Genomic DNA, 16,204 nt, shown 5'->3' on the forward strand with positions numbered 1-16,204 from the left:
ACTATCAGAGACCAAGGAGGAACAGCGATATTGGTCCTACTGGATCTCTCGGCAGCCTTCGACACGGTCAATCATACGGTTCTGATTGACCGTGTCGAAGAGATGGGTATCTGCTCACTGGCCAAAGAGCTTTTAGCCTCTTTCCTGTCGAACAGGACGCAGGCAGTGACTTTGGGTGTATTCCAATCCACCGAGCTCGCCCTCCCATGTGGCGTCCCGCAGGGCTCATCCCTAAGTCCGACACTTTTTAACATCTATGTGTCGGACTTAGCTAGGGTAATTAAGAACTACCGGATGAGCCTTACATCTTACGCCGACGACACCCAACTGGTGATCGCGATCAAGAATGACGGTGAAGAAGTATCTGCCAGCTTCCAGGAAGGTATGATAGCTATTAAGGATTGGATGGCCGAGAACTGCTTGCGCCTCAATTCAGATAAAACGGAGGTAATGATCTTCGGAAAATTATCCCCACACTGGTCCAACAAATGGTGGCCAACTTCGCTTGGAGCCCCCCCAGAACCGGTACACAAAGTTAGGAATCTGGGAATTGTCTTTGACGACAACCTCAGTTTCGCTAACCATGCCAACCAGGTAGCGTCCTCTGCTTTCTACAAGCTTAGGATTATCAGAAAAATCCTGCCATTTCTACCCGAAAGTACAAGGAAAACGGTGGTGACTTCCTTAGTGCTTTCGTCCATTGACTATTGTAACGGACTCTTTCTAAATGCGCAGGTAAAGGTGGTGGCCAAACTGCAGCTGATTCAAAATGCTGCGGCGAGGCTGCTAGCAGGCATCCCCAGATTTCACTCTACCAAACAGGCAATAAGAAACTTCCACTGGTTAACGGTGAGGAATCGCATCAGATTCAAGACCTTGTGCCTCACCTATAAAGCCCTCAAGGGTCAGGGCCCAGCGTTTCTTAAACAGAAACTATGTCACTATCTCCCAAAAAGATCTCTTCGATCGGAACAGAGACTCCTTCTGGTTGTGCCACGAACTAGGACTGTTAAATGGGGCGATCGATGCTTCATCAACTCTGCAGCCAAACTCTGGAACACGCTTCCAATGGAACTAAAATCGGCTCCATCGTTAATTCAATTCAGAAAACTCGTAAAAACATGGCTATTTGACCAATAACCGTCCAGGACAGCTTTTCTCATAGTAGACACCATGATTAACATGAGATCGCTAGCTTAAGTCGCAGCGCCGAGACACCCACGGGTATATGTGCGCTTTAGAAATGTTTAAAATAAATAAATAAATAAATAATGAGTCTAGAATAAGGGGAGAATATTTATGTTTAAGAATTGGGTGAATGATTAAATCCATGGAACAATGTATGTGTATAGGTAGATTCAGGGTTGTAAATGATTGAATCCAAAAAAGTAGCGGACACAGTTTTATCTAAAATAGATAGCTTGGCTACACAAGGAAAGCAGTAGCAGCCTTACCCAGATCTCAGACAAAAATCAACAAATATATTAACAAACATACACATCATTAAATAAGGAAGAAAGCCTTCCGCCTTAATATTCCTACATCCTTAATTCAGACCACACTGCTGTAGTCACTCTACCAGGAGTGTGAGACAGTATAATACCTACTAAGTTGTAAAGAGTAGATTTCATCAGGAAAGCTCATGAAGATTTGACATCTGCTCATGCTGAGGTTAGTGCCACTGTAGCAATGCTACAGAACGGCTGTTGGTGGACTTGTTTATATAAAAAGACTAAAGGCTATGTCGGGAAGTGTGCGATTTTTCAGCAGGTCAAACTATCTGCTATTAAGAGACTCCTGTCAACTCCCCTCATAGTCCCCAATATCCTGTTCAGGATAATTTATTTGGACCACATCGGCCCAATAAATTCTGTCAACTGATATACATTTATATTGGTAGCCATTGATTCATGTTCCTGATTCCTATGAGTTTGGCCAAAGAGAAATGCAAGTGCTTCAACAGTTGTAAAGGATTTGCAGTCTCTGGTATCTTTGGGCACAATTCATTCATTTAACTTGGATAATGGTCCTGCATTCACCTTCAAGGCTTACAGGAAAATTATGTCTGTACTAGGAGTTTGTCTGCAATTCTGCAACTTTGTCTAGAGCGGAATCCTACGGGTTGGTTGAGCATTCTAATGGCATGATTAAAGACTTGACTGCTATGGTACAAAGTTTAGGTCTTAGTTGGTACCATTATTTTTATGAAGTCTGGAGATCATTAAATAACTTTCCTAGACAGGTATTGCGGGGACGCACTCCATACAAGATTCTCCTCACAGTTCCTATGTATGTGCCTGGCCAAGACAATCTTGGGAAGGCAGAAGATGAATAAAATCTTGCTCTAGGAAAAGGTTTTAACGCTTACAGAGTATCCAAGAGGTCAGGCATAAGCTGTCCAATGTGAACAATTCTAAAACCACCATCAGTGAAGAGAAGGTTGAAACCATTGCTGAGGGGTGGATCCCTAAAGTGAGGGATCTTTTTGTGTAATGATCCACAAGGAAGATTTTTAACCATATTACATACTACCCATTACAGTCCTTGGGGTGCAAGGCAAAATATCGAAATATCCATTAATGAGAGCAGTAATATCATTAGCTTGAGTTTCAGCTGGGGATATTTTAGTGTACTGCACCTCCAACTCAACACAGAGCAATGAATTCCACCTACAAATCTAATACTGTCATTACTACAGTTGCCAATGTTTCAAACAACTCCATAGTCAATTAAGAAGTACCACCTGAGCCCACATTGATTTAACTAATGCCTTTTCAAGAAACAACTGAATATGAGAATGAATTTGCATTTGACTTTAATTTTTCACCAAACTCCAAAGCCACTTTATACCATAGATTGCTTTGCTCCTATCATTGGTTCCTTGAGAGGTACTTGGTTCCACTTTGGTCCTATGTCTTGACTAGTCTAAGAGTGTTTTACTCATCATATGGCTCTCAACAATAATTGCTGTTCTAATACTACAAAATGGACAATACATGCCAGAAAGATTAATTGCACAACCTGTAGTTTGCGAACTGCAGCCGCATCTTTTATCTCACAGAGATCGAAGAAATCTCTACTCTGTAAACATCAAAGCTTACCCTGTGCCCGAGGGTATAGCTAGGGAAACATTCCAGATCAAATTATGGGACCTACTGAGACATTGCAAATACCTTATGTTTTAAAAGTTTTAATGGATTATATTGTTATTCATAGTTATATTTGAGATAACTGGATACAAGGAAAATAAAATGAATGATGTCTGATTTAAAGGCGTGTGCTACTTTAAACAATGAAGATCATCAATTGAATTCAGTGCACTGAAATAAATAAATTGATATCATCATTATGCACACTATTACATACATAGAACTAGCTATCCTAGAGAGACACACAATGGGAGCTTTGTGAAGATCCACCTCCTAATAGACACCCACATTTATTGAAGAAGTTTCCTTACTTTCGGAGTGACAACAGATCAAATACTCCAGATTTCTATTTTTCACAAAGTTCAACATGACTTCAGAAGGATCTGAGTGCAACCAGCACGCTGATTTATTTAGATAGATTCAGTCAGAACCTGGCCATACAGGGCTATGGGTATTGGAAAGAAAATATTGATGAGAGTGCTCTGCCTCCCTGAAGAGGTCATAAAGAGAAACCACAACTACCACTTGGAGAACTCAGCTGGAAAACTACCCTTTCCAGGTGCCTAGGGATATGGAATGTTGGAGATGGCCTGTGCTATTTCCTCCTTGCTGATTTATCCCTGAATCAGTTCCCTGTCTGTCAAGTTGAGGCTGGGCATGTGTACTGTGGCAAGAAGGTATCTGGCTGAGTAGGGTCTGGATCCACCTCTGGAGTGGAGTGGTCCCAATAGTAATTAGCAAATGTGATCACAATATCCTGTGAAGGCTAAAAATGTGGACAGACTATATTTTAATTTCAGGTATAGCCATCCCCACTTTTCTTTGTTGTAATTACACTGCCAGCATTCTCCCCTTGTTCATTGTGGAGACTCTTAAACTTTTACAGTGCATGTTCCTCCTTAAAAGTGAACAGTGTATTGAGATCCATGCACGCTTTCCCTAGTTGGTGATGCATGGAACAGAGGGGCAGGCCATCTCCAAGGCACTATGTTCTGACTTCTGTTTGTTACTTATGGTGGCATCCCTCATCAACTGAACTCTAATGGTCACCTTAGCCACCACCCATAGCATTTGTGCCAAGGCCTCCAACCCTTTGTTGTGCCCCAAATATGTAGTGATATGAGATTTAAGCTGCTCTTTGCCTTGGGGCCATTTGCAATGGGAGAGGTTGAGGGGCCAGTGTTTGCAGATTTGCGTTGCAAGCTCCAGATCATCAGAGAAGTGGGTTGATGAGTGATCTAATACTGCACCCTTGAGTATGAGAGTATTGTTCATCATGGTTAATATTGAATGGGAGGTGAGGAAGTAACGCAGTCATGATTAGTTCAGTGCCCTGCAGAGATATAGATGAACTCCAAATCTGTAGGGTGGAGTAGCTGACAAGCATCGAGAAGGCAACTTTAAGAGCTACAGTAATCATAAAACACTAAGCAGCAAACAGTAAAGCATGGGCCGACAGGTGATACTCATGCCTGCCTTGGAAATACAGAGAGACAACAGCAACTGGAACATCAGTCCATCACTGGTCCTGTCTTTGTCCCTGCTGCTCTGCAATTGTGTTGACCTGTCCTGTTGTTATCTGCCTCCTCGATGGTGTGGGCCCTGAGTTCCAGGGATAGGTATGTTCATGGCTTATGCAGCTTAGTCAAGACACGTGACGTGACCATGTTCTGGTCATGTAGGCCTTCGTGAAAAGACCGCAAGTCCTCCAGGTCATGAAAGTCCACAGATGTGCCATCCATCGTGATCTACATGTGCGCCGGTTTGAAGAGACCATACTTAATGTCCCATTCACAAAATTTGGGTCTGACAGAAAGGCAGGCCTTTCGCTTATCATTCATCTCCCTGGAGAAGTCTGTATGAAAATGAATTTTCTGGTTATCATATTCATACGGTCTATGGGTCCGAGCTGCTGCGATGATTTGTCGTGCCTGCTCCTGGCAGAGAAAACAAGCTATATTATGTTGCACTCTGTCTGAAGCTGTCGATCTTAGAGATCGAATTCTGTGGGGCCTCTGAATCTCCAATGGGGGAGAAGGTAATCCCATCAGGTTGGCAATGAGATGACGTAGGAAGTCATGGACATCAGCCGATGCCAAAGAAGCGGACATTGTCCCTGTGGCCCCTTTCTTGAAAGTTGATGATCTTGTTGCACAGTTGTCAGATTTCAGAGTCTCTATCCGGCATATGGTTAAGCCTTGCTTCCTCTGCTGTTAGAAGTTGCTCCAACCCCTCTACCTTCTCATGGTAGCCGGCAGTATCTGCCCTAATGGATTTTGTCTCTACTGCTAGGTCTGTGATTTTTACATACATGACCTTCAGTCTGTGCCTCTGTGCTGTAATTTCCCTGCGGATCAGGTTCATCGTGGGTTTTGGAGGGGCTTGTGAGGGGGAATAGGTGTTTTTTCCTTGTGAGACTATCTCCATGAAGAAGAAGTGCCAGGACCTCTTCCTGGAGGCCATTGCAGACTGTATGGTGGACTGGCGGATGTGCAGGCCCTCTGCAGGTGTGAATAGGGTCCTAAAAACTGACATAGTGCCCCACGCTCAAGGAGTAGGCAGTTTAGTTTAGTGCTAGATAGTATAAGTGGAGGCTTGGTGAACCCCAATGTGGTGGTCTTTGCCTGTGTCGGTGGGAGATCCCCTTATTCACTTCTTTGGACCCCAGAGGTATGCACAGGGGAGGAGGAGCGGAGACCAAAGAAGTTTAAGGAGAGGAGAGGATCATCCCCTCACAGGTCCAAGACGTAGTCTCTGACAAAGTGAGCCCTGCACTAGCGCATTTAACCTCTCAACTGACCAGCTGCATAAGGCAGGCTATGACTTGAAGCAGGTCACCCATGTGGGGAGAGAGGGGAAGTCAAGTGAACTTTGGTGCAGCTCAAAGTGTCCTACACTGTGAGTCTCCTTAGGCGGGTGGAACTTTGTATACAGGAAGTGTCAGCGGGTGGAATAGTTGTCACTGAGAGCCCTGCCCATTAGGGCTGATTGGCCTACATCAGGGCATGAGTCCCATGAAGAGGGTGGTGGGGGAATGGGTCCTCAAGCCTCGGAGCACCCCAGCCTGCTGCTGACTGACTTACATGTTCTCCCGGGTCCCAAGCCATCTCTTTCTGTGCATGCTGACATTGTGTTGCGAGCCTCCGCTCCAGGCCATGTCAAATGGAGAAAGGACACAGAAAGGCCGCCAGGGACTCAGGTGGTTCCTGTATGCTTCTCTATTCTGGTATCAGTTAAAGGGATGGGCCTCAAGAAGGGAGTGTCCCAGTCCAACCTGGTTGTGTTTGGCTGTCCTCCGGGCCCCACGCTGCCCCACTCTGCATAGGCCACACAAGCCAGTGTCACGCTCCAGGTGCTCACTTCGGGTCACACCAGTGAGGAAAGGATAAGAAAGGCTAACAGGAAGGACGCTGATTGTTCCAGGAGACCTCTCTACCCCCTCATTGGCTGAAGGAGGCCTCCCAACTTCGTGGAGCATCCAAGTCAGGTGGCCATCTTGTTCGGCAGACAGGCCTCACCCTCTCAGCTGAGAATTAAAAGCAGAACTTCAATTTACCACAGAGACTATATCAAAGAACTAAAGGTTTATTTTACGGACTAATTATATTTTTTGCTTTCTCTTTTCAAAGCTGCATAATTCTTTATTGCCATATTCAGTATCATGCGTGATCTGTTTAATTGGCAACATGCATCCCCTCCAACATAAATGCTTTTATGATAATGCATATGTTATATTTTTTTATATTCTATTGCCTAAAACATGCAAGGCTTGATAAAACAAATTGATTCACAGCTCCCTGCATTTATTTCTGCTCTTTTATTTAATCATGCTTTTATGAAATCACATTATCTTTGTTAAATTTTAAGCTTCATATGTATATTACACATCGTATGAGATTAGGTGAAGTATAGAATTTCCTATCTCAATGTTCTGAGAGCATGGATTTACTTATAATTTAGAGCAATCCCCTTATATCTCTCCATCCATATAACATCACAGTTCAGATATACAAGCTGGGGATGAGGTAAATACACATGCCCATCTCCATTTTAAGTAGGTCACTATCCCATTTTCTGCAATTAGGCAGAATCATCAACAACTCTGTCTTTAAAGCAGGTGTCATCTGTCTTTATCTTTCTGAGAACTGTGAAAGTTGCAAGTTATTTAGATATAGACATCAACAAAGCACATGCTGCAACATCAGCCTGGAAACTCATTCGTTATATCAAACATTACTTAGGTGATGTTTGAAATTTCATCTTAGCTAAGATACAATATAAAAGGACTGCCACTTGACCACCTGTCAGAAGAGATCATCCGCCCCAGATTATCGTGAGAAAGATACTGCAAGATAAGCAACAATCATGCCTGACAGAGATTCTACTGTATCACACTTTCTACTGAAAGCTTATATCCAGCTTGAGCCTGGGAATAACTGTTGCTGATGTTGAACGCATGTTTGCCTTTTGCAGGGAACACGGCCTCCTTGAATCCTGATAATTATAGCATTTTGTTGTAAATAAGGTATGCAGTGTGCTTATCCTCTATAAGAAAATCTAGATGCATATGATTCTATTCTCTATGCCCTCCGAGCATAGGATATGGAAGTAGGTTTTAGGGTATTAGGTTGTTAGATGACATTTCAACCATGTTAGAAATGTTCATATTATTCTTGTTGTTTCTCAACATGCTGTTCTAATTGTATATTGTGTGGTTATTTTAGATGTGCTGAACAAAAGGGTAAACCTGTTAAAATAAATGTGCTTTCTAGTTAAAGTATCTGTTTCCTAGCATATCTTGAAAGTGTGTCTTTGAAAGTAACAAAAATGGTTTGTTTCTGACTACCATGGTGTCCCTGGATCATTGTTTGGGGACTGTTAGTAACCCAAACGTATTGATGCCACTTCAACTATGTTTTGGGTGGAGCTCTGCAGGGCTACACAATCCTGTCTTTCACATTCAAGCATTGGTAATTTAACTAAGTTCACTTGTGTCACCTGTGGTTGAGAAAGCAGACCTTGTAGAGCTTAGACTCAGTTTATGCAACAACAGCAGGTGCAGTCCTTCTTCTGTATTTGAAAGGCCAAGCGGTGTCCTGAAGAGGGTATTGGGATGCAACATTTATGCCCACTGCCAACCCTTGTAGGAAATTCCTGGCCACTCCCTAACTAATGGGGTAAAGTTTTCCATGACTGGCTGTACCCACATTCAATGTGACTAGTGTATATGATGGCTCCCAATGTATTCCATCAATGATAGTTAAGAAGTGTGTGGTGTCTTTCAAGTATGGTGGGAGAGAGCCCTTCCTCGGACCGCCCGCGAGCTTGCTCAACAAGATTCCATGACCGGAGCTGTGGTTTGGTGTTAAATTGAAGGAATCGAGCCGTTCCCCCAAGTGGAGTACCTGCCGTTTTTTCGAGAGCAATCACGCAAGTATATATCGTACGAGGTATACAAGAAACCAATGAAACGGCAAGGCTAATACCGAAATAGTGAAACAGCCTATGCAAAGGACTGCCAAAAGGAATGAACGGATTACACTGGTGTGGATCTGTCCAAGTACGACTAGGCGTCCCAAGACACGCTGTATTGCACTATAACCACTGGGGTTTGGGAGCCGGTAAAGTAACAGGAGGGAACGTCCCCTATACCGGCCGAAAAGTTGTTGCGAATTGTGCAGTGTGCAAAATTCATGGCAGCGTTAGATGTGAAAAGAAAAGCAACGGCTGACAAACTTTTTTTCATGCAAGGTGGGACTATAGCTACCCCAAACACCTCGACATCCAATATTAATGAGGAAATGAAATTACAGACGCTACTAGCACAACTTGAAAAGCTGCACAGGAAAAAGTTCTCAAAGTGGTGGGAGGCTGAGTCCCTGCAAAGATACATTGAGGTGTGCAGGGTGCCTCGCGGATTAAGACTTTTTACGGTCCTAACCTTTGAAGATCCCGACCCTGAGATGCTGGAGGAATGGAACAATAATTGTTCTACATGCTCAACTACAATGATGCGGATCCCGGTCAAGTTTGCCCTGAAAGATAGAAGTAAACTACTGGCACAAATTGAAACGATAATGGAGGAAATAAAAACACTGATGACAAAAGAGGCGCTGGAAGAGTTCCTGAAACGTCTTGATATCAAGATCTGGAAGTTAGAAGAAGAGATCACTTTAAAAAAACTGCGAATATTCCTTCGAGACTACAAAGATTACCAATTGGGTCGCACTCTTACTTTCCAAAGAAAGTATGATCATCTTTTTCAAAAGGCATTGACCACAAAGCCCAGTACATCAGGAAATATTTCACAAGCAGAGGTGACCGAAAGTGATATCTCGGATGGCAGCATTCCTGATGTATCAGTGGTGGGATTAAACCAACCTGTGAATGAAGAACTTCAGAAGAAGAAGAATTTTTTATTACAATTCCAGGTGCTAAATCAGGGACGGACAGAATCCCAATCAGATCAGGGAAATCAGAGAGGGCAAGTACGAGGAGGTCGAGGAAATATGAGAGGAACAAACAAGCAAAACTCAGGAAGCAGAAACAAGACCAGAAATGCAGCTACAACACCCGTGGGAGTTCTGACAAGGGGCAGCAAAGCACGAGTATGACGGTAATCAACCTCTCTCAAAGATTACTTTTACCATCTGAAACTGAAGTATTGGCATTAGGCTTATCCTTCTGCCCCTCCATAAATCTGAACTATACTCAGACCAGAATTGACTTATTTTACTTTGCTAGAAAATTAAAACTTAAGAAGTGGTTTGAATTGCCTCCCATGAGTAATGTATTGAGGAGTGAAGGTACAGCTAACAGCAATTTGAATTTAAATGATGTTGATCTAATGGAAATCCTGTCATCAGGGGAGGTGGTGGGTGAAGAAATGCTGGACAACTGTGAAATGAATGTAGGTGTAAATCCAGGAAGTGGATTTAAGCCCAAATCCAAATTCTTACCCAACATTATCTGTGAGGCTGTTGAGGTATTTGAGAAAGGTGTCCTAAGTGACATTAAAAAGCTTAGAACTAAGAAAATTGTCAATGCTAAGAAAACCCTGTCAATGTCACAAATACAGGCCATTGAGGATTTGAGAAATGATTCCCAAATAGTGATACGCCACTCCGACAAGGGGGGAAAGTGGTGGTCTTAGACAAAGACAAATATCTGGCAGAAGGGATGAGGCAATTGGGAGATAACACATACTACCAGGTTACGAACTTTGGGGAGGTTAGAAAATCAAATGCTACCTTTTATAATCTCCTGATGGAATACCGTGACAAAGGTTTGTTGGAATGGGAGTAATACAACTACCTCAAAAGTGAACATCCAAGGGTACCCATCCTATACTTATTACCTAAGCTTCACAAAAATGCAGCCGACCCACCAGGAAGACCCATAGTGTCATCAATGGGCTCCCTGTTAGAAAACACCTCACGCCTGATAGATCATTATTTAAGACCTTTTGTGATCTCTCTCCCAGCATACTTGAAAGACACCACACACTTCTTAACTATCATTGATGGAATACATTGGGACCCCTCATATACACTAGTCACATTGGAAGTGGGTAGTTTATATACCAGTATACGTCACAACCTGGGGATCCAGGCCGTTGAACACTATTTAAAATCTCGCTCCATCTCATTAACACTCCATTAAAAAATGCTGGTAGAATTAATACATTTCTGCCTAACTAATCATTTTTTTATTTTTGATGAGACGGTGTACCGACAGTCACAGGGCACGGCGATGGGCACCTGCTTCGCCCCTAGTTACGCCAACCTCTTCATGGGGTGGTGGGAAGAGCAGGTGTCCACGTCCATGTCCGAATTTAACACCAGGGTTGTCCTGTGGCTTGGGTACATCGACTATATTTTTATGATTTGGAATGGAAATATGGAGTCAGCAGAGAGCTTTGTGAACCAACTAAATAGAAATTCTTATAATATTGTTTTTTTCTGAAAACATCCATAAAACAGACATAGAATTTCTAGATGTCTGTATTAAAATCCAAGAACAAAAGGTAACTACAAGTTTATTCAGAAAACAGACAGCGGGCAATAGCATTTTGAGTGCACGGAGTGCCCATCCCCGGAATTTAGTTTACAGGATTCCTTATGGGGAACTATTACGGGCGAAGAGAAACTGTAGCACTACAAATGCATATGAGAAAGAAAAACAAGTGATGTGTAGCCGCTTTAAAAAGCGGGGGTATAAATAGTCCACAATCAAGAAAGCATGCATAAGAGCAGATGCGACTGTTAGAAATGAATTACTGAATCCAAACCAAAAAGTGATGGATGAAGAAAAGGTTAGATTTATAACAACCTTTTCAGGCCAAACAAGCAACATTAGAGCCATTTTCAAGAAACATTGGCACGTTCTTCTAATGGATCAGCATCTGAAACCCCACCTAACTGCCAATCCTCAGATCACAATTAGAAGAGGTAAATCTCTAAAAGATGATCTGAGTAGAAATTCTGTGACATGCTAAATAGTGAGCAAAGGAACTGCAGGCTTTAAATGCTGTAGAAGCTGCAAAGCCTGCAAGAAAAGTGTGGACTGTGAATTCTTGACAATGCCTAATTCTGGAAGAGAGTTTGTTATCCGAAAACCCCTGACTTGTAACACGATGTATTGCGTTTACGTACTCATTTGTCCGTGTGACAAGTGGTAGCCCGTCATTTCTATGACTGTCATTTTCAGAACGAAAACTTATTGAGAATGGCAGTCATTGATATGGTTGATCTGAGGATCAGGGGTGGTAACAGGAAACTTGCATTGCGCAAGCTTGAATTGAGGTACATAATTGACTTTGAATGTATGAACTTGAAAGGCCTTAATTCAAATGAGGAATTAGCTGTACATATTGCTGAATGAAGATGATAAATTGTAATGATATTTATTGAATGTTGCTTTTCCGTCTTTTAATATCATGTTTTTTAAATTTTATGCAATTTTAGGTAACAGTGGACAATTATGACCTCCAAAATGCTATGATGAAAATACATGAAATATTCCTAACCTCAAATATGCCAAGATTTGCAACATGGACAGTATAGATTCACTAACAATGACTTGCCCACTTTTTTGTGACAATTTTTGATTACTTTTAATGCCAATTCTATGGAAACCCAGAATAAATGCGAAGTTCTATTCTTGATTTAGTTTGCCCACTTGGGCATAATTTCGAAGAACAACTAATGATAACGAACTGATGATTGTACACATTGAGTACAATTAATTTGAACTTTATTGCACAAACAAATCATGATGTGTAAAATTCCATGCTTGAGTCGGACTGCCCACTTGGGCGTGACGAGAAGTAATTGTCATAGATAACGGACTGTGCAATGCGCACAATGAGTACAAATGCTTTGAACTTTATTGCACAAACAAATTGCGATGCGCTATGTATTGGGGTATTATTTATATCAAACTACGCAAGGGATGTTGAAAGTTTACGCTGTTTTAACTAACCTACGTTCTAAAAATAATGATGCCAAAGGCTATAGAATCCATACATATATGTTCAAATGAGATATAATTGGTAATATTTTATTGGAATATAATTATTGCTTTACAAATTTATGCGAATAGTCAAATGGGCAAAGAAATGTAGTAATTAGATACTGCCCTAATGTGTAAAAAATCATTACAAAATGGCGGCCAAGCTTTCTTCACTGTTATCTCACTTATGTGGTGGTAGTCCTACCTATATGAGGGATGTGGGATAGAAAATGGGTGTACACATCAGTAACGGCTGAAACGTAAACGTAAGGTGAAATGCGTTGTTTCCTGCCAAATAAATTTTGCACACAAGAACAACTCCAGGTGTCCGAGAACGTGTGTTCTCATGAACTAAGTCTCTTGTTGGATATATGGGCAACCGGTAGCCCTTCCTAGGACCGCCCGCGAGCTGGCTCATCAAGATTCCATGACCGAAGCTGTGGTTTGATAAATATATATATATATATATATATATTTTTTTTTTATGTTGGCTCCGATTTAACCTAAAAGCAAATTTATTGGTGAGACATACACATCTTGTCCTAATAAATTTTGTGACATCAGAGGAGAGAATGCTATCTCTTCAATCTGATAGTTTATAAATGCATTGTCACTAAGTTGGTAGTAGAAAGACACAGCTCAATTATCTATACGACATCACATGTCAAAGGTGGAAGAAAAAAATGTAAGTTGCTTAATTAAATGTTGGTTGCTTTTTTCGCAATGCATTTTAGATCTAATTTCACTAAGACTGATAATTCAAACTCCAACAACAGAATATAAAAAATATTTTATATCATGAAAACAAGTTAGAGTAACCTGCTTTTATTTCATATAACAAACATTAATCTTTATACATTTCTTTTACGTTTATTAATGGTGTTCTTTTTTCTAGATGGAAATCAATGTGATTCAAATCCGTGCTTCAATAGCGGTGTGTGCAAAGATGACATCAGTGCTTATAATTGTTGGTGCCAGCTTGGATATGAAGGAAAGAACTGTGAATTAGGTAAATATAATTGTAACGGAAATGTTTGACTTTATTATACACTAAATAGAATGTCTAAGGTAATGGCTGTGTACAAGCAATTGTGAGACATCCACTCGAAACCTAATAAGTTGTTGTGGGAATACACAAAACAGATACTGTCATGAAATTACTGTCATTTTTACATTGAGCCGACCAGCGCATGTGTGCTCTGCGAGCCATGCTGAATTGGAGTATGGACTTGAAGTCCTGCCCATTCCCCGCCCATATTTGTCATTGGCTTGTGTCATTATCCTTCATAAATATTGGCTTCTGATTCGTTAATGGGCTTGTTATTCCTGCCTTTGTACCACCTTGTCTTCATTTGTAACCTCCCATTAGGATCTCACCTTTACTTTGGTTGTAACACAGTACGTCTTCTTTAGTCTGTAAGCACTCTTTTCTTTAATGGTTTCTCCTACTGCAGGCACTGCATGCTTTCCTGCAACATTCAGCGTGCCATGCACCATGGAGGGTGACCTTTGACCCTGTCACCAGGTAGGTTGCCCCCCTCAGCCGCCACACGATCCCCCTGTGCCGCTGTCCCGCTGCCGATACCCGCTGCGATCTGACCGCCGTCTCCAGCACCGCGGCCGGCCTTGCCTGGTTTGCCTGTTTTACTTCCTGTTTCCGACCTCTCTTTTGTTGCCTCTACTATTATTGTTACTGCTGTTTTACTTCCTGTCTCCGACCTCTCTTGTTTCCTCTGACAAATTTTGTCTCCCACTGTTATTGTTGCCCACTGGTGCATCCTGTGCCCTCACGACCCCCCTGACTCCCTTGTGCCTTGTGTCACCCCCCCACCTGCTTCCCTCCCTCAAGCTTTCTCTCTTTTGTTGCCTCTCACTAATTTTGTCTCCCACTGTTATTGTTGGCCACTGGTGCCCCCTGTGCCCTCACGCGGCCCCCTGCCCCCTTTGTGTCTTGTCACCCCCCACCTGCTCCCCTCCCTCACGCTTTCTCTCTTTTGTTGCCTTTTGACTAATTTTGGCTCCCACCGTTATTGTTGCCCACTGGTGCCCCCTGTGACCTCACACGCCCCCTGCCCCCCTTGTGCCTTGTGTCACCCCCCCACCCGCTCCCCTCCCTCACGCTTTCCCGCCGCTGCCTTCCTTGCGGCCCGCCCCCTGCTGCCTCATTTGCCGCCCGCCTCCCAGATGCTCCTTCCTCCCACAGCCCCTCATATGGAAGCCGTGCAGTGACTGCGCCGCTGGCGCACCAAAGGCGCGCCAAAGGCTAGTCCATCTGCGCCTGTCTGCGCCTGGACCACGCCCAGTGCAAGAACCCCTGGCCCCCGCTGAAACCAAGAAGCCCGACAGAGATATGACACCACCACCCTCCACGCACTCAACACCGGTTGACCATCTGCCTGCTACCAAGCCACCCCGAAGCGCACCCACGGACCCTTCTCCTGCCAAGTCTGCAAATTCACCTGCGACCGACCACGCTCCCCGCCAGCCGGACCGGACAACAACAACAACCACCTCAAGTGCATCCTGCTCAACACCCGCTCCATCCACAAGCACGCTGTTGAACTCTGGGACCTCCTCGACATAACAGCACCAGACGTTGCCTTCCTCACAGAAACCTAAATGAACGCCTCCTCAGCCCCCGACATCGCCATAGCCATCCTGGACGGCTACAAGATCACCCGAAAGGACCGTGCCAATCAAACCGGAGGAGGAATTGCAATCATCTACAGGAACACCATCGGCGTCACAACCACGACCAACTTCGAAGATACCCTCACCGCCGCCGAACACCTACACTTCTAGATCCACACCGTCCCCAAGACCACCCTCAGAGGAACCTTCCTCTACAGACCCCCGGGCCCACGCACACAATTCAGTGAAGCCATCGCCGACTTCTTCAGCCCACATGCCCTCGCCTCATCAGACTACATCCTCCTAGGGGACCTGAACTTCCACCTGGAGAACAACGACACAACACCACCACCCTGCTCGACAACCTCACCAACCTCGGACTCAAGCAACTGGTGAACAACCCCATCCACTACGCTGGCCACACGCTCAACCCCATCTTCTCTGCCAATAGCCACGTTGCGTTCAGCCACTCCACCGGACTACACTGGACCGACCACAGCTGCGTCCACTTCACTTTTAAGAGGACCAAATCCCACCACCGCCAGCAACAGATCCCCCATAGATGATGGCGGGAAGTCACCACAGACCAGCTAACCACATCACTGTGCCAGAACCTACCAATCAACACAACTGACACCAACGACGCAGCCAGCAACCTCACACAGTGGATCGTCAACTGCGCTGATGCCCTTGCACCTCTGAAGAACCCTCCAGGAAAGCCCGGCAACCGGAAAAGAACATGGTTCACCAACGACATCAAAGAATCGAAGAAATCCTTCCGAACCCTTGAGAAAACCTGGCGCAGCAAGCAGAAAACATGACAGCCCTCAAGACCCAGTGCCTGCCATCGCGCATGTTACAGGACAGCACATCGCTGCTCGCAAGCGACATTACCATTGTGTAATTTCAGC

At 43.7% G+C, this 16,204-nt stretch overlaps 1 protein-coding gene across 1 annotated transcript in view; it reads left to right on the plus strand.

Moving 5' to 3' along the window:
• The window catches only part of F9 (coagulation factor IX), a 331,867-nt gene that overhangs the window by 160,542 nt on the left and 155,121 nt on the right, over positions 1–16,204 (plus strand). The window contains exon 4 of the mRNA XM_086948464.1: positions 13,558–13,671. Within this exon, the coding sequence (XP_086804590.1) occupies positions 13,558–13,671 (114 nt within the window). The remainder of the gene's footprint in view (positions 1–13,557; positions 13,672–16,204) is intronic.

Source organism: Lissotriton vulgaris, unplaced genomic scaffold (genome assembly GCF_964263255.1).
Source record: "Lissotriton vulgaris unplaced genomic scaffold, aLisVul1.2 SCAFFOLD_1480, whole genome shotgun sequence".
NCBI lineage: Eukaryota > Metazoa > Chordata > Amphibia > Caudata > Salamandridae > Lissotriton > Lissotriton vulgaris.